The following is a 24812-nucleotide window of genomic DNA, read 5'->3' as shown; positions in this document are numbered from 1 at the left end:
CAAAATTGAGCCCTGGCCACCCTGTCACGTAAATTAAAGTGCAGAAAAGTTTAGTAACAGACCTGAAGATTATGGTAAACTATAGCATAATAAACTTCAGTAACTTCATAGTGGACAATGAAACTCACCATCTTTACATTTCATATGTACGGGCCTCATTTACACTGTAGGACCACCACTTTGACTACTGTCTGCCCCACTTGGATGAGTTATACATAATGAATTGTTAGTGTCTGTTGTGACTCTTTCCTTCCCCCCTGCTGTGATCTCCTTGCTCCCCTATTTTCAGAGCTGCTTCGGATCACCAACCTGCGGATACACTTTACCAAACTGCACACGCTGGGGGACAACCTCCTGGACCGCAGGAGGGAGGTGCTGCAGAAGTATTACTACGCCATCTATGAGCTGGTGGTGCGAGGCAGCTGCTTCTGCTATGGGCATGCCTCTGAGTGCGCACCCATCCCAGGGATCAGCGGAGGAGTGGAAGGAATGGTAAGGGAACTTACAAAAAAATACAAAATCTAACTAATAAAGTTACCCAACCAGATATAAAGGATTCAGCTACTGTATTTTGGGGCAAGTGTGTAGACTAAAGTTGTCTCTTTTAAACTTGTAATTGGTGATTTTCTTTTTAGACTACCGAAGATTTGCCGTAAATAGCTGTGAGAATCTACCGTGTATTCTTTCCAACAAAACAATGTAGTTGCATGTACTAAACCTTTGCTTAAGAGCCACTCGTTATGGGTATGACATATTACAGTTATCTTAAATAAAACATTCTTCTTCTTGTTCAGATACATGTATGTTTCTTTTGTAAGAAGTACATAAGTAAGATATAGTGTTGCAGGGGGACAGGTTCATTTTTACACTGGTGTACCAGCTGTACTTAGACAGAAAACACTTTGGGGCTCTATTAGCCACAGGGGTGATTTTAAGAAGGAACCAAACAGAAATAATTATATATCATAGTGAAGCTAAACAAGAATGCTGTTTTTTGGTGAGTGTATATCAGCTAGACAAAGTTTTGGATTAATCAGCTGCTATAGGAACCAAATTAATGGCCTCATCTTGTTTGTACTTTTGTTATGTTTCTTATATTTCTTAGCTGTCTCTGGAAAAAAAAAAAATCTGCCAGTATTAAATCTGCCAGTACTGCCTTCTATTTTACAGATCCATGGCAGGTGTGTCTGCAAACACAACACGGAGGGGTTAAACTGTGAGAAGTGCAGGCCCTTCTATAACAGCCTTCCCTGGAGACCTGCAGAGGCAGGCAACCCACACTCCTGCAGAGGTAAGCGGGATCCAGTGCTGTTCCCTGCGCTGTGGGAGCTACAGTATTGGGTCTTTTGAGAACAAGCCTATGCTTGCAAGTGAAAGTGATCTAAGTAGCAAACAAGCAAATTTAAAGCTGGTGCCACACCTGGGTAAAGAGAGCTCTCAGTTTGCATGATTTACTTCCAGGTAGTCTCTGGCTCTTACACTTCCTAGGTAGTTTGACCTCATCAGTGACTTCATGGTGAAATCATGTAACCAGCTAGGGAAGCGGGAAGAAACAAGGCATTGAAGGGTTAGAGTCTGTCCACATGAAAGGACCTGGCAAGGGCAATGTTACTGCACATGTTGGCTATAAAATGTGTATCTTTCAAAGCTGCATGTAAGAACTCCAAAGTGAATGAAAGTGCACAACAGGTAACTAACAGAACTTCTGCCACAGGCATTTTTCAAAAGGTGGGTTGAAAAAAAATTGCCTCCTTTTCTTTATTTGACATGAGACCATGTTCACACTCATTTTCTTGCCATACTAAGTGCCAAAGAGAAGACCGTTTTATAGCTATGAGATATGGCTTCATTGTTTTATTTTTTTCCCTCAGAATGCATGTGCAATGGCCATTCAAAACGATGTCACTTCGACATGGCGGTGTACCTGGCAACCGGGAACACGAGCGGGGGTGTCTGTGACAACTGCCTGCACAACACCATGGGCCGCAGCTGTGAGATGTGCAAACCTTTCTACTTCCAAGACCCCAGCCGCGATATCAGAGACCCGTCCGTCTGTGTGGGTGAGTGGGGGCTGACTGGGAAAGGGCTATTCACTCAGGTAAAGAAAGCCAGACACGTCTCCTCACATATGGAAAATTTGATCTTTTTTTGGGTAACACCTTGATTAGATGCATACATCCTGTTGTTATCATTCAAAATAAATGGTGTTAAAAAAGAGGGAAAATATGTTTTGAAAGGACCACCTCCTTCCAACACAAAATACAGTGGCTCTCAAAAGTATTCACCCCCCTTGGACTTTTCCACATTTTATTGTGTTACAACATGGAATCAGAATGGATTTAATTAGGAGTTTTTGCCACTGATCAACACAAAAAAAGTCCATAATGTCCAAGTGAAAAATAAAATCTACAAATTGTTCTAAATTAATTACAAATATAAAACAGAAAATAATTGATTGCATCAGTATTCACCCCCTTGCTATGACACACCTAAATAATCTCTGGTGCAACGAATTGTCTTTAAAAGTCACATAATTAATTGAATGGAGTCCACCAGTGTGCAATTAAGGTGTTTCACATGATTTCAGGTTAAATATACCTGTCTCTGAGAGGTCGCACAATTGGTTAGTACATTTCCTAACAAAAACTACATCATGAAGATGAAGGAACATTCAAAGCAAATCTGGAATAAGGTTCTTCAAAAGCACCAACCAGTGGTAGGATATAAGAACATTTCCAAAGCATGGAATACCCCCTGGAGCATAGTAAAGTCCATTATTAAGAAATGGAGAGAATATGGCACAACTGTGAATATGTCTAGAACAGGCCGTATTCAAAAACTGATTATCCGGGCAAGAAGGGCACTAGTCGGGGAGGCTACCAAGAGGCCCAAGGAGAAAAGGAGTTACAGTCTTCCACGGCTGAGCTGGGAGACACTGTGCATAGGGCAACAATAGCCCGGGTGCTTCACAAAACTGGCCTTTATGGGAGAGTGGCAAAAAGAAAGCCATTGTTGAAAAAAACTCACATCAAATCTCAGCTAGAGTTTGCCAGAAGGCATGTGGGAGACTCTGAGACCAAGTGGAAGAAGATTCATGGTCTGATGAAACCAAAATAGAGCTTTTTGTTTTATCGCTAAGCGCTGTGTTTGACGCAAGCCTAACCCCACACATCATCCTGAAAACGCCATCTCTACCGTAAAGCATGGTGGTGGCAGCATCATGCTATGGGGAGGCTTCTCTGTGTCAGGGCCTGGAAAGCTTGTGAAGATAGAAGGCAAAATGGATGCAGCAAAGTACAGAGAAATCCTGTAGGAAAACCTGCTGAAGTCTGCAAGAGACCTGGGACTTGGAAGAAGATTCATCTTCCTGTAGGGCAATGACCCCAAACATACAGCCACTGGAGGGCTTAAAAACAAAAAGGTCAATGTCCTGGAGTGGCCCAGTCAAAGCCCGGACCTCAAAACAATTGAGAATATGTGGAAAGAGTTGAAAATTGCTGTTCATCAAAGGTCCCCATCCAACTTGACGGAGCTTGAGAAATTTTGCAAAGAAGAATGGGCAAAAATTGTAGTGTCCAGATGTGCAAAGCTGGTAGAGGCTTATCCAAATAGACTCATGGCTGTAATTGCTGCCAAAGGTGCCTCTACCAAACATTGACTCAAGGGGGTGAATACTTATGCAATCAATTATTTTCGGTTTTGTATTTATAATTAATTTAGAACAATTTGTAGATTTTATTTTTCACTTTGACATTATGGACTTTTTTTGTGTTGATCAGTGGCAAAAACTCCTAATTAAATCCATTTTGATTCCATGTTGTAACACAATAAAATGTGGAAAAGTCAAAGGGGGTTGAATACTTTTGAGAGCCACTGCAATTTAAACCTGTGAGGGCCGAGAGTACTACAGCAGCAGCAATAAGGGGCACGGCTGTATACGCCTATTGCCAGCAAAGCTGGTAACTTGCCTGAGACCTCAGAAGCTGGAAGTAATTCCTCTACGCAGCAGAAGATCAACAAAATAATATATATATATATATATATATATATATATATATATATATATATATATATATATAATATATATATATATATATATATACATTCTTTCCCCCAAGCAGAAAAATACATAATCTAAAACGATTTAAAAAAAATAATAATATTCACAGTTAATTGTATAATCTCAATTATTTCCTTGCCAAGAGTCATTTCTGGTAATTCCCTCTCGGGGTTAATTATATCATTAAGAATGTGATTGTACTAATTGTCTCAAAACATTTTCCTGAGAATGCAGTAACAACACCCAAAGCCACAGTGTTATTAGAGAACAATAGCATGCTGGCAACAGAAGCAGCAGCACAACACTGACTGAGAGCAAAAAGAAACACTTTGCGATAGCAAAGCAAAAGACATTTGTAAACCTATACTAAACAAATCTAAACTAAGACTTAGACAAACTGACTGCAAGTTTTACTTTTTTACCCCAGAACAGTTAAGAACAGTTTGGATTAATATCAAACTTTATTTTATTCCTAATTAGACTTAAACATTTCTAGTGATATACCTTAGTAGAGAGAGAGTGCTTCATCGGTTTCTTATATTTGTTTCAGAATTTCAATTTTGTTCTACAGTGTTCTGATTATTTTGTCTGGCTGTGCCCTCTGTGTTTCCCATTTAAAGTGCTTCTGTGTGTCTCTCTGTCCTGCCAGCCTGTGACTGTGACCCAGTGGGCTCCCTGGAGGGGGGTGTGTGTGACAGCCACACAGACCTGGACCTGGGCATGATCGGCGGGCAGTGCCGCTGCAAAGAGAACGTCAAGGGCACCCGCTGTGACTACTGCAAGGAGGGCTTCTACGGACTGAGTAGGAATGACCCTCTGGGCTGTCAGCGTGAGTACTATAACTCTGCTATAAGAAGAGAATGTGCATAATCATTATTGCAATTGATTATTGATTTAGTATACAGTACAACTGTGTACTTTAAAGATTAATAAAATGAGCTCTTGAATGTGCATAATTCAATTGATCTAAATAGATATTTATTGGCATAAACTAACGAGACTAAGACTGTAAATGTTTGATAGTTAGAACCTTGAGCTTGTCAATATTTTACATGGTATAGAATACACAGAAATGGCAAGCAAATCACAAGCCTCTTAACTCTTCCCAATGAAATAACTACTGCATCCAGTTTATGTAACCAGAAACAATGGAGAGAAATAGCCTGACAATCCTCTAATATATTGTAAGAACATAGCAACACATAGAGCCTTCCCGAACAAGAGGAGGCCATTCAGTCCAGCTGACACCCGTCTGTTTCCCAGCAGCTGATTGATTTCAAAAGTCAAGTTGGGTCTTAAAGAATCCAAGTGATTCTGCCTCAACAACATGCCCAGGTAACCCATTCCATACACTCGCCATTCTGCGTGAAGAAGTGTCCCTTCCCTCTGTCCAAAGTCTATGTTCATTGTAAGAACATAAGAAACCTAAAGCAGATATCAACAACACAGGGGTTATTCCTCGCTGGAATAAGCCACAGCTGAATTTTTTTCAGAGCATTTTACAGCATTGGGAATTCCCTCCTGGGTTGCATCAACCATCTACCCATGATTATGCATGGTTTATCCCTACAAATAAGAGATAATGCAGTCCAGGTGATTTATCAGTTTTGGCATAGCCTGGTGGGGTATACTGTAGTTTGATCAAACTGAACCCTGAGTATGGTGAAGTTAAATGGATACAGAGACTGATGAAGTAGTTCTTACAGTATATTTAGATATAGTAAAATAAACTTCGGTTTCTTTCAGTGCATCTAAATACAGCACTATTGAGTGTTTGATTGATATGCATGCTGACAATAAATCCTATTTTTTGTATACTATTTGTCCATAGCCTGCAATTGTGACCCTCGTGGGATTATAATGGGGGGCTCCCCCTGTGATCAGGTCAGCGGGGACTGTTCTTGTAAGAGATATGTCACGGGGCGCTACTGTAACCAGTGCCTGGTAAGTCTGAGTTTCAAACATGCAGCTCTGAGTTTGCATGCGATTTCCAAGTTTACAGATTTTGCATGCGTTTGTTATTAACCTATACTGATGGGGCTGCGGAGCTTTTATAACTCAGTATAATGTATGCTCAAAGAGTAAGTAGCTTTAACGTAAGTATTATTATATATCATTTAATATATATATATATCATCATATATATATATATATATATTATATATAATATATAATAAGTATCCCGTATTATGTTTCATAATACTTGACGTTTTCAAGTGACTGAGAGGGTCTGGGGTCTGTTGCTTCAATATTTAGTTGTGATTGTTTTCTAAATCTGCTTTGAGCTTGCTGTGAGCATCCTATATGCTAGCACTGAGCATCCTTCCCAATAACATTCAAATCATGTGACAATATGAGAGACAGTAGTTGCTGCTGGAGTTGAAAGGTCATGTTCTTGCATGGCTTGAAAGGCTCTTCAGATTCTTTAAACCTGCTCAAAGCAAGTACAGTAAAGGCTGATTTATAGGGTGAGAATTCAGAACTTATAACTACACATCATAAAATGGGGTTATGGGGTTTTAGTAAATGTTTAAAGTAGGACAGAAAGAGACGAAGTGAGACCATAATATAAATTCTGAGCTCAAGCCACAAAGTTCTGTATTTGGTATTACTGAATGTATTTTGCTAAAATAAATAAATAAATAAATAAATAAAGAGTACCCTTTTAGGTACAAAAATGGAAAACAAACCAAAAGATAAATCGACATCACTGAGCAAGAATGCCATTTCTTTAAACAAAGACCCTGGTTCCAAGTAAGTACAGTAACACTGCCTAACTCAACCACCCATGATCAGCAGTTCCTACTGTATTTTCAGTATAACTCTGTTCAGTAAGGTTAGGAATTGTCTCCCCGAATTTCACATTGCCCTGTATTAGATGTAAACTAAGTTGATCATGTGATGCGAGGTGATCTGATCCCAGCAACACTATAAAGCTGTGAGAGCAGCATGATTGAAAACAGTGTACCAGAAATGGGGAAAAGATCTAACAGCATTCGAACAGGCATGATTGGGATTGAAAACAGTGTATCAGAAATGGGGTAAAGATCTAACAGCATTCGAACAGGCATGATTGTGATTGAAAACAGTGGACCAGAAATGGGGTAAAGATCTAACAGCATTCGAAGAGGCATGATTGTGGGTGCACATCGAGCAGGTGCCCCAGTAGCAAGGACAGTCATGCTGGTAGGCTGCTCCTAGAGTCATCAGAGTGGCACGATAATGGAAAAGTGGTCGCCAAGAGGCATCTGTGGCAGCAAACAGTTAGTGATGGGCATAGGGGAAAGCCTACCTCTCTGCACCAATTGCGTTAAATATTAATGACTGGAATGCCACATTGTATATAAGAGTAGGAATGCCATGCTGTAACAGCAGTTACTAATTTAGATTCAGTCGATCCTACAGGTTGAATACTGGGGTCTTAGCACTGATATTGCAGGCTGCCGGGCCTGTGGCTGTGACTTTGGTGGAGCCTACAACAACAGGTAGGTCTTGATTCTAAAATTAAATCTACATTTTTTACTGCCTGAGATTTTTTGTTAAAACATGACAAGGTCTAGTAATATGTTTCTCAAACTAATTAATGATGTATTTAACTGTTGCTTCACTTCCATTGTGAAACTGTATAGAGTGGGGGCGCTAATGAAAAGCCACAGGTAGAAAGTGTACTATGTACCATGACTAAGTATTGCTTTACTGAGCTGCAGATGCTGCGCTAGGGGGTAGTGACATATAAATTGTAATGTTCAAAAGTATTACACACACGTAAAGACTTGCTCGAAACGGAGGTAAACTGAGATTTTGTTAAACATACATAAATATTCACTTTAAGTGAAGTTTCAAAATTCTTAGGCTTTTTCACAGGAAATGTTTCACTTGCACTTCCTCAATGGGGGGTGGGGACAATGACCAAGGAAGTGCAACACCCTCTGAAAGCATTGATATTAAACTTGGTTCTTTTATTCAACTTCAGTACCATATACCATCATTCAAACCTCCACAGCTAATATTTTGGCCTCAGCCTTTATTTCTGGAGGATGCTGGGGTTGAACATAAGCTTTTGTTTAATTCGTTTTTTCTTAACCAGGTGTATGATGGAAAGCGGGCAGTGTAGCTGTCGACCGCACATCATGGGCAGGCAGTGTGGCGATGTGCAGCCTGGCTACTTCTGTGCAGGTCTGGATTACTATACCTATGAGGCAGAGGACGCAGTGCCACATTCCCCTGATGACCCCCTGTTGCCTGTGAGTATGCCCTGCAGCTCCTCTCATTCTTCCTGTCCTGTACTCTCCCCTCCGGGAATGAAATCCCTGACCACAGGGATATAGTGGAGGTTGCTGTAGGTATGTGCGTACTTATATCACACTTACCATATATCTGGAAAACTCCTTATCCAATTGTGATGAAACTGGGTAATAACGTTATTTAACATATGTTATTCAGAATGTTAGATCCTGGGAATATATGGAGGTATCTGTCTATATGTCTGTCCATCTGTATGTCAAACATGTAGATTGAGAACTGTTTGGTGTACACATTCTTTTGCATAAATTATTGACATGTTGATGTTATTCCTGTTGGAAAACCTGGATCTGGTTCCTTACAGTATCTGATGTGTGCATATCTGTACCAGCATTACTTCACATTCCATATATAACCATCCCCCTCCCCCCTCCCCTCCCACACATATTATCAGAGCTGGAATCATACAGCTGCATTGCACAGGACACAACAACTGCATTCCCTGCTGTAGATATAAAGGAAGTCAAAGCTGATCGTCATTGTATATGTATGATTCTTATAGATACTGAATCGTAGACATGCCTTATGGAAATCCATCGCAGTCTCTCCTGTCTCTCCCAAAGTTCTTTTAGGAATCTTATAAAGGGATATAGTTGGTTGGGGTGGGAGATGAATTGACAAAGAGTATGCAGTTTATAAACGAGTCTTTAAGATTGGTTATCATGCAGTACTTGCAACACGGACAGTTTGAATTAATTAGCAAACCTTTGGGGAATTTGGCAGATCTGAAAAGAATCCAGGAAACAAATTGAGAAAAAACTTTAACCCTAGATATTAAAGTTTTTAAAAAGTACAGCAGGTGGGAGCTCATGTTGAAGGAGGCTGTGGAACTTTAGTAACAAACCTGTGGTTTGCTGTGTTTTCAGTTTAACCACGGCACAAAAGCTGTGTCTATTTCAACTGTGGTGCAAGTTGCATCCCGGCCTGTAGTCTATCAGCATGGCTTTAATTACACATTTAGCAGTTTACCTCCATGGCTGAGGTTATATTTACATGTGTTGGGTTGGATTTGTATAGGTTACTGTGATCAGCTGAAATCTTGTAGACATATCTAAAAGGAGCTCTTCTGTATGATACAAGCTGAAATCCAATCCATGAGTGGTCAGAGCAGTGGCAAGCCTTTTCATTCAAGTGATCTTTTTCTTGAAATAATGGTAACTTATCAAAATGTCTTATTACCGGCACACAAAACAGAAAGGTTTCACTCAGGGCTCTCTACTGCCTGCCCAGCAGTTACAGCACTACGCATACATCCATCATGACACAGAGCTGCAGCTGCTGTGACCCTGAAGGAGATCTGAGAAATATGTAACTGCCAACCTGCTGGGAAGAATTAGGACAGCAGCCGTCACAAAACTATTAAACATGATTTAGTGGTCTGTCAACAGTATCAATTAGTATCTGTTTTCAATAACCTACAAAAAAAAGGTGACAGTCAAGGTTTAAATATTTGTATAAAGCCAAATGTAAAATGCTTGTAGAAGGCTTGGAGGGTAGGGTAAAGATTGTTGCAAAAATAGTTTTCTAAGCTCAAGATTCACATGGCAGCCCTGCAGATCAGTACAGAACTTGCATTATCGGTGCATGCAGTATAAAATGTTTGCTAGCTAAATCCAGTCAAGGGTTTATTACATCAATCGGAGAGTCCCAGATGGAATTCTATTGGCATTTTCTTTCCCTATTCTCTTCCTCTGTCTCTCCAATTCCCCACTAGGTCAGGAAAGCGTGATAACCCTCTGGAGGAAAGGGGCAGAAAAGCATCTCTGAATCCTCAACAGGAGGCCCTTTCGCAGCTAGCAAAGCGTCAAATTGCAGGCCCTCCCTCTGTTTCACCTCACAGCTCACTCTTCTCAGCAGAACCCTGCCCACACATGTCATACAGAAGAGTGAAACATCAGCCATGTGGAGGTGTTTTCATTGCCACTGCAAGCCTGTAATATGACCACTCACTCCATCACACATTGATATTCATACAACTAATATGTAACCCATAATGTGGTTTATAGTTAAACTGTATGGAAGGTTCTCCCTGTGCTCCAGAGCAGCAGTCACAGCTTTAACCTGCCATTAAATATGGAATATACATTTGTGACCTAGAAAATCAATTGTGAAGATGCAGTTTGAGTCAAGATTCAGTACCTTTTGTTATAGGAAAAACTGTGTAAATTAAAATGTTTGGCAGATAAAATTAACTGCAGCATTAAACAAATTAGTAATAAGTGAGTGAAGACTACTGCCCTAATCCAACTGCTGTTCTGTGTTTTAAAGGGAAAGCCCAAACCCAAGGCTGAGATCGACTGTCTGGAATACGTGAACACCGAGGTCAAAAGGGTGCGCCGCCACCGGAGGATTCCCAGGGTTCAGCAGCAGAGGGCAGCACTGAGGAAGATCCGCCAGATTCAACAAACAGTAAGTGCTTTTCTTTAATGTGTCCAATCAAAAAATCATAAGCAGAACCGTTCAGCCTGAAGATTTCTCTTTTAAAGCTACTTTACATACAGTGTACTACAATGAAGTTGGGTTTGTCAATGAAAAACAGTTCCTTTTATGTATGTTTACATCGTCGTTCCACTTCCTAGCCAGGTAGTTTCAACTGTGGGGACACTAGCTTGCCACTGAATCGCAAGTGAGCCTAATTGAAAAACTCCTGCTGTAACGTGCAAGTAGTTATAAGCTTTATTGTAGTCCATACAGCAAGATTATCAAGGTGAGCTTATGCATTTTAAGATAACAAGCAGTCTTCATAATTGTAATAGAAACATACAGTGAAGGCCATTATAGAGTAGGGTTACAGGTTTTCTGCTGCTGTTTAAATCTGACTCCAAGATCTTTGTCTCTGTATCGGTTGTTCCGGTACCACCAGTATAGAATCTCTCTCCCATCTTAATGTGTGTTTGAAGCTGGCACGCAAGCAGCTTCAGTTGATGTCATGGTCCCTGAGGGATTCAATACAGGTAGCTACCGTATTTGTTGCCTGAAGCCAGGGCACTGAGCCTGAGCAGGAAACATGAACAGCATGCTGTGTAATTATTGCATCTGAAGAATTTTATCTTCACCTCAGGGCACTGTAGTCACTTTTCGTTCATTTTTAATAATTTTTGTTTTTTTTTAAATAATAAAAAAAAAAAATCTTCAGGTCATATTTCTTAAGAGCCAGCACACTGAATGTTTATAATACACCCAGTTATATACAAATGGAATCTGATCTTTCCATCCTAATGCTAAACTTTATTAATGAGCTTTCCCAATGTACTTACAATGATATACCATAATACACATTTGCTTGATGGCCTTGTGTTTAAGACCTTGCCTTGCCTATGTGCTCCCATACAAGTCTCATACTTGGGGGAGGGGGGGAGGGGGAAAGGGGTAGGCAGTGGCCTGCCCCTAATGTATAGGAAGCTTTCTGTCACTTCCATAGTTTAATATCTGAGAGTTTTGATCAACATGGGTCCTATCTTGGCCTTTGGAAATCCCCCTTTTCTCTACCTGTGCTGTTGCTTACAGTCTGGATAACTAAGAGTTGGGGATAGATTTCCATATAGTTTATCAGGTAAAACTGCTGCTGCCAGGTGACTCAGCGCAGATTGTGTCTTTTTCCCAGCCTGATGTGAAAGTTGTGCACAGGGAGAGAGTTCCTGGGCAGATGGTGACCTGGACAGGCCCAGGCTTCGCCAGGGTGAGAGATGGAGCAGGCCTGGTTTTCACCATCGACAACATCCCGTTCTCCATGGACTACGACGTCATGATTCGATACGAGCCAGAGGTAGGAACTATGCAAACAGATTTAAATCCATCTGCTGTACGAAACTTAAAATTGTCTTAGACACCACATTGTCAATTGCAAATAGATTTTCCCTTTTTGTTCTGTATTGTAATCGTCCCAGGAAAAAAAACTAAATCCACCTGGTGGACATAACCTTGGTTAAACACATCCAACAGCACAGTGGCCCCTAGCACTAGGCGGGGGCATGGCTGACTTCTAGACAGAGGAAAGAGAGTGATTAGTCTAGATAAAAGATGACTCTCAAACACAACTGTTATGGATCAAGATAAAGGAAAAACATGTTTTTATTTATACTGGCTGTGAATGAGAATCTTTTAGTCCTGTTTTTTTAAAGAACAAAAACACTTTTTAAAAATGTAACATGGATTTTAAGTCAACAATAGGAATAAATTACCCTAAGGTGTTGTACTGTAGTGCCCAGTCTATATGTCCTTAAATTAAGTATATAACACATTCCTACTGTATGAATTCAATTTGTGATTTGCACTGGTGAAATTAAAGACACAAATATATATATATATATATATATATATATATATATATATATATATATATATATATATATATATATATATAGATAGAGATATATATATATATAGATATATATATATAATATATATATATATATATATATATATATATATATATATATATATATATATAGATGTCACATTAGTTTTTTTCTTTCTGTCAGTCCACTGAAGATTGGGAAGCCATTGTTAGCATTTCATCTCAGCTATTACCCAGGAGCCAACGCTGTGGCAACGTTCTTCCTTCAGAGCAGATGTACACAGTGACACTCCCTCATCAACAGAGGTACCAATTCCGTCTGTATCCTTATTCTCACGCAGGATGTGTGAGAGTGTTTGGGCCAGTCCAGTGCAAGTGGACCAATTTCTATGGAGGTATTTCCTCCTTGTGTGGTTAAAAGGAAGAGTTTGGGTAACTCGATTTATAGTGGAACAAATGTGAAAAACCCCAAAATGTATTGACAGCTTTTGAAACTTAACAATTCATAATCACAAATCCATACCGTGTACCTATATTTTACATATGAAAGACATATTTATTTGCATATTATTATTATTTTTTTGTATAAGGGATATCATTGCTGGCATTGCAATATATATCTAATATATATATATATATATATATATATATATATATATATATATATATATATATATATATAATATATATAATCCAGCAATGACATTTTCTGGAAAGAAAAAAAAACAGATCAAAACGATCTAGATAAAAGAAGTCTGGAACACAAAATATCGGAAAACTAAATCCAAATCACTGTTATCCAGATTAAAAATTGTCAAAAACCGGCCCCTGGAGGTGTCGGTTTCAATCTCTGCCTGTGCAATACATTTTTTTAAATTACTTTTTTTATTTAGATAAATAAATGAATATTGTATTCAATGTTTAGACTACGTACAACATGAAAAAAGTTTGTCAGTTTTGCAGGGGGCGAGGTCTCATTTTGATAAAAAAAAACAAAAAACAAAAAAAACCGCAAAGGTCAATTCAGCCTATATATTTTTTTTTGTGCGTAAATACACCCTTTAAGTTTAAAACTTAAGCATGAATAAATCAAAATAAATTAAATAATTAAGATGTTTAGGTTTCGTAAATAAATAAATAAAAAAACCTTTACGAAAAACCACACTTTTAAAATATCATTTGTAACAATAGATTTTGAGCTCCGGCCCTCTTCAGTTCCTGTTTGGAAGCACACCGAAACAAACCACAATCCTTAGTACCATACTAAAGCTAGAGATCAGCTAGTCCCCAACTTTGTTCCGCTTCTTTTTTCATTGCAATTCATATTAAGTTAGTATGCAGCTGGGCATGATCCTGAGATAGTACCGTACTAGCTTGTACGCAACTTAATACGCAGCTCTGTACTAACTCTGCAAGTTTGTTGTTAAGCTCCTTTTGATGTGATACAACAAGGAATATTTAGATTTCTAAACAAATTGTTTAAAATAGTTTGACTGAATGCACGCTTTGAAGAACTCAAATTGCATGCATACAAAAAATACTACACTGTCATTTATGTATAAGTATGTATCTACAAAATGCATGTGTATCTATTACGTTATGTAATTTAACACAATGTTTTAGAAACATTATGTCTGTTTTCACTCCTTATGACTTACGCAAATTTGCATGTATTACAGGGATTACAATTTTCTATTTGCTATATCCAGTACATTATTAAGATTGTTTGTTTGTTATACTACAAACATTTTAATTACCAGACATACAGTTGCATATTAAACAACGTTCACCAGCACTGTTTCGCAGGACAAGACAAGAGAAAGAAATATGACAAGTAATATAGCATGCTGCTTTTTTGTCACATTTTTGAATAAATTCTTTAAAAAGTTTCCACACTCAGTCTATAGAAATATTTATTCAAACTGTTTAACACTTCTGGAAATGAATTGAAAAGTCCCTGGTGCATTTTTAGACTTTCCTCACAAGTGAAATAATGGAATAGACCCCTCTAAGACTAATACATTGTATTTCATGTAATCAGTGTAATCATGTAAGACATATCCTTGAGAGTGGCAACGTAGAGACTGAAACCTTGTGATAATAAGCTGCAGAGCTAGCTATAACACTGCAGTTTGAAAGGTGCGGCATTGGTAACAGTGTTCTGATTCTCTCTGAATGCTTACAGAGACATGTGAAAGACAGAATGTTGATAACTCAGGTCCTTCATAGATCTACTGGGGTGGTACAGACATTCGATGAACTCTACATTTCAAAGGCAACCTCAAGGGTCTGCTGTCTACTAGACTGAAAATGCGAAGACGTTATTAGGAGTTTATGGTTGAGTGCCTGATTTACTGTATATTATTAACAACGCTAAATAATTTCCTGATCGTACGGTACCCATGAATAGGATCCATTTTATCATGGAAGATTTTCAGCGCTGATAAATGTGGTGTGTTTCAGTCCAGTGACAGTCCAGACAGTAGAATATACTCACAACCCTTGTGTTCAGCATACCTGTTTTTCTCTGCAGTTTGGGATTCAAAGCTTTCACACCTATTGGACGCTCCATTAGGGAATGTCCACCATCTGTGGGAGTGGGTTGTTCTGCCAGTCTGCAGTCCTAACTGAGGCTGTCCCGATAGAAATCAATTTGATATTGATCTGCTGCTAATGGAAAACAGTTTCTTTCAAGTCAATCCCAGTGGCAGGTGAAAATGTAAGTGTGCATGTGTGATGGTCCATTCACTTTCTTTATAATGTTAGACCCTCCTGACTTAGACTTAGACCCCCCCTGATTGGCTTACAGCATACTGTAGAATGCAAGTGTGAGGCTCAGGTGGGGTCATGTTACCTGTAACACTGGCTGGAAGTGAACACCTGCTGCAGCAGTACAACGTTGCAAAGTTTAAAAAAATAAAAATAAACCAAACAATTTAGAATAAGCAATAGAGACTTAATAGTACAGAAGGACCTTAGCCTTTTGGGGTTTGCATTTCATTGCCAGACTTGGCCATTTGTTCCCATAGCGCAGACAATGAGGCAGTCCATTGAGAAAATTGCTGCTTTTCCCAGATACCGTCCAGCTGCCATGAAATACAAAGATACCAATTGGTGTGTGTGTGGAGTCTTGGAGCTTATGCCATGCCTTGCGGCACACTGGGGTATCATGCTTTGCTTGGCAGTTTCTTTGGTTTTGTATTGTAGGTCATTTAATAAATAGCAGGCATTGTCTGTGTCAAAGAATTAAGGCCAACGATGTGACAGCATGCCAGACATTCTTTAAATGTTTCTCTGTTCAGGTTCCACATTAACCCTGTCATTTCAGTAAAGCTGAGGAATGCCTGCTCATTTTCCAACCTGGATTACACAGTTCTAATTGCTATGCACGATACGGACTAAGGGCTCATTTTAAAAAGAAAAAAAAATGTTTTTGTAAAAGTTTAACCTCCATTCATCAGTTTGTCATGTTTATCGTGAACTTCAAGCCTGCTAAATTACTTTAAAATCTCAGATAAATGTACTTTGGTTTGCGAAAAACATATATTAATCCTATTTGGTTTTACTTATTAAATATGCTGAATAAAACAACACTATATAGTGTACTGTACTTTACCCTGGACTTGCTGTCGAGTCCACATAGCTGATTACACAGTGGTTTTTGTGTTTTACTATGTATGTCTGTGGTTTGAAAGGAAACACAAACATGTAAATATGTATTCTTCAGAGCTCTATACGCTAAATTGCTATTCATTTCTGGTTCAGTAACTTTATTGAGTGAATTTTATGTTTCTGAAAAAAGTGATCCTGTAGGAAGGAAAAGGGAGATCTTAAACAGCTGAACTGACGTTTCTTCCATACAGTGCTTCTTCCATAATTCACAATTCAACGCTTCACTATTGTTGGTTTATTCACGTTTCGGCCGTGTTGACAGTAAATTGTATAAGTATTATATTTTTCTGTGTAAGGGCTCTTTGCCAGTTCACTGTTTTCAATATTTCACTGTGTTTGCTATGATTAGTGTTTCTTCCACACCCCTGAATGTTAGACATACAGAGGAAATTGCATTGAAACAAAGGAAAGCTTTCAGGAATTATTGCATTAGCTTGGTGAACTTTAAACAGTGTGAAATACAGTATCTCAAGATCCTAGTTCCTAACCAAAGAAAATAAACCCTCTCCTAATCACAGTGAGACTATCTTCAAAACTGTACTTGATAACTGTATCTTTGTATTATACAGTTTATTAGCAATTCAGAAACCTTATAAATGAGTGACCAATGGAAAGAATTTTGAGTAGGAAATTCACAAAGGAGTTTAACCACAAAATCTATGTTTCTGTCTAGCGATGCTTGTCCTAGGGCTTTGCTTCAGTTGTTACAAATTTTATTGGAGTGCCTGAGTGTATGTGACCTCTGTAAAGCTTGTATAACTGTGAAAAGGGAGGGTTCTTTATTCTCGGAGACCCTCCCAACAAGTTAATGGGACCTCTGTCCGCTCTTTCGCCTGGCTTCGTCTCATTAGTTGCAAAAAAGCTGAATAGAGGCCTTCATAATCTCCCCACCGCAACTGGCTTTTGTGTTGGGTTAGGATTTGAACTAATGTCATATTTCATCTCGTCACACTGTCTGCCATGAATAAGAGGCTGACAACACAAACTAGGAGGCTCAGGGATATGTTTGTGGATGGTTTTCATTGTGCAGCTTTATTTAAATGAATGTCCTACCTGTTTGATGTGATGTGTGTGCTCTATTTCTATCTCTACATTGTTGTTTATGGTTAGATCATTTTTTATCAGGCTTCGGAACTGATGTCCATTTTCAACCACTGAAAAAAAGACGACAACTAGTGGTGCACAGGTTTAATTGCTGCCCCTTCTGAAACTATAAATGGGAATTTTCCATGTACTCCACTACTAACTTTTTGGTGGCAAGGGTCTTGCACCTGAAGAGTCAACTGTACTTGTTATCTCCTGCCAGGCTTCCTCTGTGTCCCCTGTAGTGGTTTAGAATGGGGGTGCTGTAACGTGCAGGGGGTCTGTGATGTTGCATGTTCAGTGACGTGGGTTTGTTTTTTGCTCTCTTCAGGTACATAAAGATGCCCAGACCCTTCTGCTTTGAGCCAAACAACCGTTACGTGGTGGCTATCCGCTTCCAGCGCTTCAGAGTCACGGAGAGACACCTGACAGCCTTCATACTGATAGATTCAGTGAGTCAAAATGTGCTTTACTTGCCTGATGTTTTCTGAGATGTTTTGAACAGCACAGTGCATTTCCCTGATGTAAAAATGAAGATAAAAAACATTATGAGTAAGTCAATAGCCAGTACTGTAACAAGTGGCAGTACTGTAATAAATAATTATGCTTCAGTGGGTCCTCCATCAGTGCCTGCCACTGTCTGTTGGGTTTGGCTATCCTCTGTGCCCACTTCACTATGCCATACCTAGACTAAAGTAACCTGGAGCTTTAACTTGTGAATATTTTATTGAAATACAAATATAATAAGAATTATTTGGACATGTAATGGGTGTGAAATCCATGGCCACTGCTACCAATATAAGTAGCAGCTATAGGGCATGGTTTTCCGATGTATGTGGCAGCTATAGGGCATGGTATTCCGATATAAGTGGCAGCTATAGGGCATGGTATTCTGATATAAGTGGCAGCTATAGGGTATGGCATTCCGATATAAGTGGCAGGTGTAGGACATGGTATTCTGATATAAGTGGCAGCTATAGGGCATGGTATTCTGATATAAGTGGCACGTGTAGGGCATGGTATTCTGATGTAAGTGTCAAACTCAAACTCCACACAAAGCGCTCGTTCTCACTGCTGCTGCTCAATAAAATGACGATGACCATGCCCTACATACTCTAGCTCCATCTGACACCTGTTCCAGTCAAAACCATTTGCCCACCCTCAGCACCGAGATGTTTGCACATGATTGGAGCTGGAATATGTCCATTGTCTGTCTATTATTCCTCCAAGCCACGGCGGCTCACACCCCTCAAGTGATGACTTATTTGTCCGTACCATGTGGCAGGGGTCAATCAGAAGGACTCTTTTCTCGCTGATGGCTCGGGAAAAGACTTGGGGGGGTGGGGCATGTCTCCCTTTCTCCCCCTGGTTGGAAGGCATAGCTACAGATACGTGTTATACCCTATTCCTTATGAAAACGTGTTGGTGAGTGAAGGGAATGGTAATCACGTGGTCTCAATGTGTGTTAATTGCTTGCTGGATTGGGATTTTAAGCTTTACTGAAGGTTAAGGTGAGGTGGGATTCAAACCTGAAATCTTGTCTCTGAATCCTAAACTCTCACTGCTTGTTATTCCAGCTTGAAATTGCCTTCCTGCAATAAATTAAAGCACTGGCAATAAAGTGATAGTAGTTTGTAATTTACTTACCTTTCATTTTTTCACTTTAACATGTTTTTGTCTCTTTTGGATTAGTAGCCTGCCCTGGGTTTGTTATTTCATGGTTGTTTTTTAGATATACAACCCCATCTACTGGTTAATCTTAGAAATGTAACTGATCCATGTTGATGGACAGCCACCTCAAACCAAGATTTGAGGCCCAAAATTATAATATTTAATCAATTAAGTTTTAAAGGATTACTAACACTAGTTATCGTTTAAAACGTTTCCTTTAATTAATTAACCATAACATGATTTGTGACCTGGTTCATACGTGCTCACAGCACTAAGCTTTGTAATGGAATAACTGTTCTCCCAAATGCGATGAAACGTTGCATGAGCATTTGTTTTGATACGCTATTAGGCATGTAGGCCACTCTGAGTTATGTGTCCTTAAAGATTTCTGATATCTTCTTCTAAAATCGTGGACCCCATTCTTTGGCAAGTGGAAAAGCAAAGCAGTGGAATAAAACAATTGTAACTAGAAAGAAACAGCAAAAAGTAGTTTTTTTTATTCCTCTGTGTGCAGTATTTGACCATTTATGTGCACTTATTTTCACCATGTTATCTCCCTGCTGTCTGTCCTAGTTGGTTCTGTTCCCGAGGTACACAGAACTGCCTGGTTTCCATGGAAACGACCCGGACTCGGTACACCACCGAGAGGAGATGGAGAGATATATGTGTCTGGACTCGTTTCTGATGGTGCCCATGCCCATGCTGGCAGAGATGTGTGCCAAACTGCTCTGCAGTATCTCAGCTATCCTGCATGATGGGGCAGTGCGTGAGTACAGTACAGGATAAAGAGGAGTGAAGAGCTACAGGTCTGCTTGGTTACAGAATCTGGGGGTCATCTTTCTGTTGTGGGCCAGTTGTTCCCGCTGCTGTTTTCGTGCATTCTTTAGGGTTCACATGGCCGGACTCTATTTTAACAAGACTTAGGAAACTAAATAACCTCAAGCACCTAACAGCAGCATAAATTAATTGATCCCCCCATCTTGGGAACATTGCTTTGTCAGGGTCACTTGGGAAAGAACATTTTTTTATTTGTTACAGCCCCCCTGAAGTCCCCAGCCCCCAGTCTGGGAACCCCCGATTTAGGTCATGTTCAGAGTGTATATGCACAGCCATTAATGAGACACTTGATAGAACACCAACACAAGTGCTGTTTCTGAAAATAGCTGTTTTACATGGTAGCCATTTGAGTATGTTTGCCTTTTCAGAGGCTATCCATCGACTTTGGTAAAGAAATGTATATTTTACAAAAGAGAAACTTTTGTAGAACGTTTTTCGTCCCAGCTCAAAACCATTGTATCTTTGATGGCAGCTAAACTTACACTAATTGTGGTTCTTTTTTAATGCACCTGTACTGTAAGGGTCCAATTGAATGGTTGATGAGTTTGTCCTTTGTTTCGGTTGCAGCCTGCGAGTGTGACCTCCAGGGCTCTCTCAGTGCAGTCTGTGAGAAGATTGGTGGGCAGTGCCAGTGCAAACCCAACGTGATCGGACGCCGCTGCAACCAGTGTGCACCAGGGACATATGGCTTCGGACCCTATGGCTGCCACCGTAAGTACAGTTCGATAAACCTCCACCATTTACGCCAGGGGGCGCAAGGATACATGTGGACCAGCAGTATGGAAAGTCATCTACAGTACAGTCGATATCCATGCCACCAAACTAAACTTATAAAGGACTATGTTTTATAAGCATTATTATTTCTACTTTTATTAATGGGCTTGGTCCACTGTTTTGAATGTCATGGATATGGTAATATATGATAGCTGAGTTGCAAAAAGTTTCATAAATTCGTTTACATGCACTAGTTGTGTAGTTCATTTCCCAGGAGCTAACAAAGTTAACTGTAGCATGCTATGATAGAAGAATACTGTTGTAAAGCACAGAGAAGTGTAGTAAAGCACAATAAATTCATATAAGCTTGGGAAAAGCATGGAAAACTACAAAATCACTATATTAAAGGATTTAATGTACCATTGTGTTACTGTCTCTGTAATTCACTGCACACCTCGTGTCCCTCCAGACTGTGACTGCCACCCTCAGGGAGCGGTCAGTAGCCTGTGTGACCCTGTCTCGGGTCAGTGCCGGTGTCAGCATGGTGCGACTGGACGCCAGTGCAGTAATTGCCAGCCTGGGCATTGGGGATTCCCGAGCTGCCGGCCCTGCCAGTGTAACGGGCACTCTGAGACGTGTGACCCCCAGACCGGAGCCTGCACCAGCTGCAGGGACTACACCAGCGGGCATCACTGTGGCAGGTTGGTCCCAGACTGGTCTGTTTTCTATTTAATATAGTATGGGCTTTTAGCTCAGTTATTAACGACTGGGGGCTTGTTTTTTTAATTCATTTTCTAATTGGTGTTTTTGCCTTTCAGAAAAAAAGAAAATGTGCAAATGACAAATTAAAGTCAGCTTTTTTTTGTTTGTTTTTTTAATCTATGCTTTAAATTATATTATGTAAGATATTGGTTAAACTTTAGTGGATACCAAACCGTATTTAACAAACTAAAACAGACTGTAGTTTAAATAAGGTTAGTGAAGCTTTATGTAACCCTCTGGCAGTCACTATCAAATAGGCTGTTTTTTGTAACTTCATTAAACAAATTTGATTCAAGTTTGAATGGACTTGTGTTACAAGTTACTCTATAAAAAAACAAAAAAAACAAAAAAACGTTGAATTCTAAAGACAGTTATTAATGGTAGTAATTTTATTTAATTTCATGTTATACGCGAGTTCTATACTGCAATTCATTTGTATTTAAAAAATAATGTATTATGTGAATATAGTAGAATTAATCAGTTAAAGAAAAACCGACTTCTAATCCAATTCTTGAGTTCTCTGACATTTTAAATGGTGATTATGAAACATTTGAGAAAGCAGAATTAAAAATCAATGCCATTTATTAACTTTAAAAACTGATTGAAAGGGGAAGGATATTAATTATGTAATTACTGTGCAGTAGCAGGATAGTAATATTTTACATAGTCCTGACTGTATGTTGCTACCTGTTTTCAGTTGACCATTTGTGTATTTTGCAGGTGCTTGGATGGTTTCTATGGAAACCCTCTTCTGGGATCTGGAGAGCACTGCCGCCCGTGTCCATGCCCCGGCAACCCAGGAAGTGGTCATTCCAACGGGGACTCGTGTTCCACTGCACCATCGTCCAATCAGATCATCTGTCACTGCAGACAGGGATACACAGGTACACAGATCATCACACCAGACAGGGATACACAAGTACACAGATCATCACTGCAGACAGGGATACACAGGTACACAGATCACACTGCAGACAGGGATACACAGGTACTCAGATCATCACCGCAGACAGGGATACACAGATACACAGATCATCACCACAGACAGGGATACACAGGTACTCAGATCATCACTGCAGACAGGGATACACAGGTACTCAGATCATCTGTTACTGCAGACAGGGATACACAGGTACACAGATCAGGACTGCAGACAGGGATACACAGGTACACAGATCACACTGCAGACAGGGATACACAGGTACTCAGATCATCACTGCAGACAGCAGACAGGGATACACAGATCATACTCAGATCACACAGGTCTGATCATCACTGCAGACAGGGATACACAGGTACTCAGATCATCACTGCAGACAGGGATACACAAGTACTCAGATCATTTGTCACTGCAGACAGGGATACACAGGTACACAGATCAGCACTGCAGACAGGGATACACAGGTACTCAGATCATCACTGCAGACAGGGATACACATGTACTCAGATTATCTGTAACTGCAGACAGGGATACACAGGTACTCAGATCGTCTGTCACTGCAGACAGGGATACACATGTACTCAGATTATCTGTCACTGCAGACAGGGATACACAGGTACTCAGATCATCTGTTATTGCAGACAGGGATACACAGTACCCCAAGGGAGGAGGGGGCTGAATGGGATAAGAAACCACATAGTGTAAAGCTTACATTGCATAGGTATCAAATTGCAGTGTTTTATTTACTCACTTGGTTGAGGGGAGAATTGAAAGGTTAACAAATAAACAGTGCCATTTTAAATTGTCCCACGTAACCATAATGACTACTGCCAGATGTTACCTGTGATTAGAAATAACATCTATTACAAACAAAAACTCTGAACTGAAGTGGTAGAAATTATAAGAAATGTCACGGTAAGCAAAATGTTGGCCATAGTACTAATTTACCATTTACAGTTGTTTCAGTTGTTGGTAATGATATGGGCCTTGTTTTGCCCTATGACTGAACGGAATACTATTTTCTCTCTGCCTGTGCCTTGCACAGGCCCTCGCTGTGACAGATGCTCCCCTGGTTATTTCGGGAGCCCCGAGAGACCTGGGGGAGGGTGCCGTCCCTGCCAGTGCAACAACAACATTGACAGCAGAGACCCCAAGTCATGTGATCCACGCAGCGGCCAATGCCTGAAGTGCCTGTACAACACCGACGGGCCGACCTGTGCGGCGTGCAAGCCTGGTTACTATGGCAACGCAGCTGCGCAGGACTGCAGGCGTGAGTCTCGTTTCTTTCTCTAGTCTATCCTAAAGTCGTTCTCGGAATTGAAAAAGGTGGTTAGGACAGGCACAGAAGACTGAAGTGCACCTTTTCTTTAGCAAAACTGGAATGTCTTGAGAACCATAATATGATCTAGCACAACTATAAAAGCACACAGCCATAGTAAATTTACACTAGCCAAAATTGTACATTGCATGTTCTTACACTGTATCGTTTACGTTTGGTGGGAGGTGTCTGTCCGGTACTTCTGTACATCATGTATATTTATAACAATGATAATAATATGTTTAGTTTAGCCCAAATGTGATTAAACCATGCAGAGCTGGGAAAAATGTTGGCTACTGCTTCTTCAAATTTTAGAAAGGTTGTTCATCTCTGATTGGTTATTCAGAACCAGTGGAAAGTGTGTTATTAAATAAAAACTGGTCATTTTACTTACTATAACTTGTTAAACTGTACAACATACACTCTGCTGTAAATACTGACATCATTTAAATCACTAATATAAATATGCCTGAGTTTATTTTCATATCATACAGCTAGAAATAAATATAAGTCTCTTCTTCAGTGGAAAGCTAGTGTGTATCCCATATGAAATTTTCAGATTGGCTATGCTTTTCCCTTGCCTGTCTTTAATATGCTTGATCATACCTCCCTGGGTTTTACAATGCTTTGCCATCCCTCACTGTGCTTGATTACTTGTTGCTTTGATTTTACTATGGTACACTTTTCTTAAAGATCTAATGCACAGAATCAGCTCTTCTAATCATTCCTCAAAGTGACTGCTCGGTGGCTGTTTCTTGCAGGCTGCACCTGTAACATCGCCGGCACGCTGCAGTCACAGTGCTCCGGAGATGTGTGTAACTGTGACAGAACCACAGGGGCCTGCCCATGCCGGGCGAATGTCATCGGGCAGAACTGCGACCAATGTGGCCCGGAGCACTGGAACTTCGGGAGGGACGGAGGCTGTGAGCCCTGCAACTGCTACCTCCAGCACTCCCTCGGGACTGACTGCAACATGGTATGTTGCAACCACAGAGTCTTGCATTTTTTAACCTTTAAAGTGATTGCAGCTGACAAAATAATTCCAGTTTTGCACTTCCATTAGCTTCTACTGTAACATAGGCCTCGAATGTGCAGGTTTGAAAGAAAGACATCAAACATGTATTTGTTTTTCATTTTAAAACATGATTCCCAGTTT

The 24812-nt window shown here is 39.9% G+C and overlaps 1 protein-coding gene across 1 annotated transcript in view; it reads left to right on the top strand.

Moving 5' to 3' along the window:
• The window catches only part of LOC121328995 (laminin subunit beta-1-like), a 79924-nt gene that overhangs the window by 42779 nt on the left and 12333 nt on the right, over positions 1–24812 (top strand). Inside the window, exons 8-24 of the mRNA XM_041274158.1 lie at positions 290–492; positions 1171–1291; positions 1872–2060; positions 4710–4889; positions 5892–6004; positions 7466–7545; positions 8148–8304; positions 10631–10771; positions 11967–12128; positions 12844–12965; positions 17746–17866; positions 19659–19851; positions 20490–20633; positions 21106–21337; positions 22119–22282; positions 23384–23608; positions 24418–24632. Of these exons, the coding sequence (XP_041130092.1) occupies positions 290–492; positions 1171–1291; positions 1872–2060; positions 4710–4889; positions 5892–6004; positions 7466–7545; positions 8148–8304; positions 10631–10771; positions 11967–12128; positions 12844–12965; positions 17746–17866; positions 19659–19851; positions 20490–20633; positions 21106–21337; positions 22119–22282; positions 23384–23608; positions 24418–24632 (2762 nt within the window). The remainder of the gene's footprint in view (positions 1–289; positions 493–1170; positions 1292–1871; positions 2061–4709; positions 4890–5891; positions 6005–7465; positions 7546–8147; positions 8305–10630; positions 10772–11966; positions 12129–12843; positions 12966–17745; positions 17867–19658; positions 19852–20489; positions 20634–21105; positions 21338–22118; positions 22283–23383; positions 23609–24417; positions 24633–24812) is intronic.

The sequence above is a fragment of the Polyodon spathula genome, chromosome 16 (assembly GCF_017654505.1).
Source record: "Polyodon spathula isolate WHYD16114869_AA chromosome 16, ASM1765450v1, whole genome shotgun sequence".
Classification (NCBI taxonomy): Eukaryota; Metazoa; Chordata; class Actinopteri; order Acipenseriformes; family Polyodontidae; genus Polyodon; species Polyodon spathula.
The sequence above is the reverse complement of the archived record's forward strand: the minus strand, read 5'-3'. Positions and strand labels throughout refer to the sequence as shown.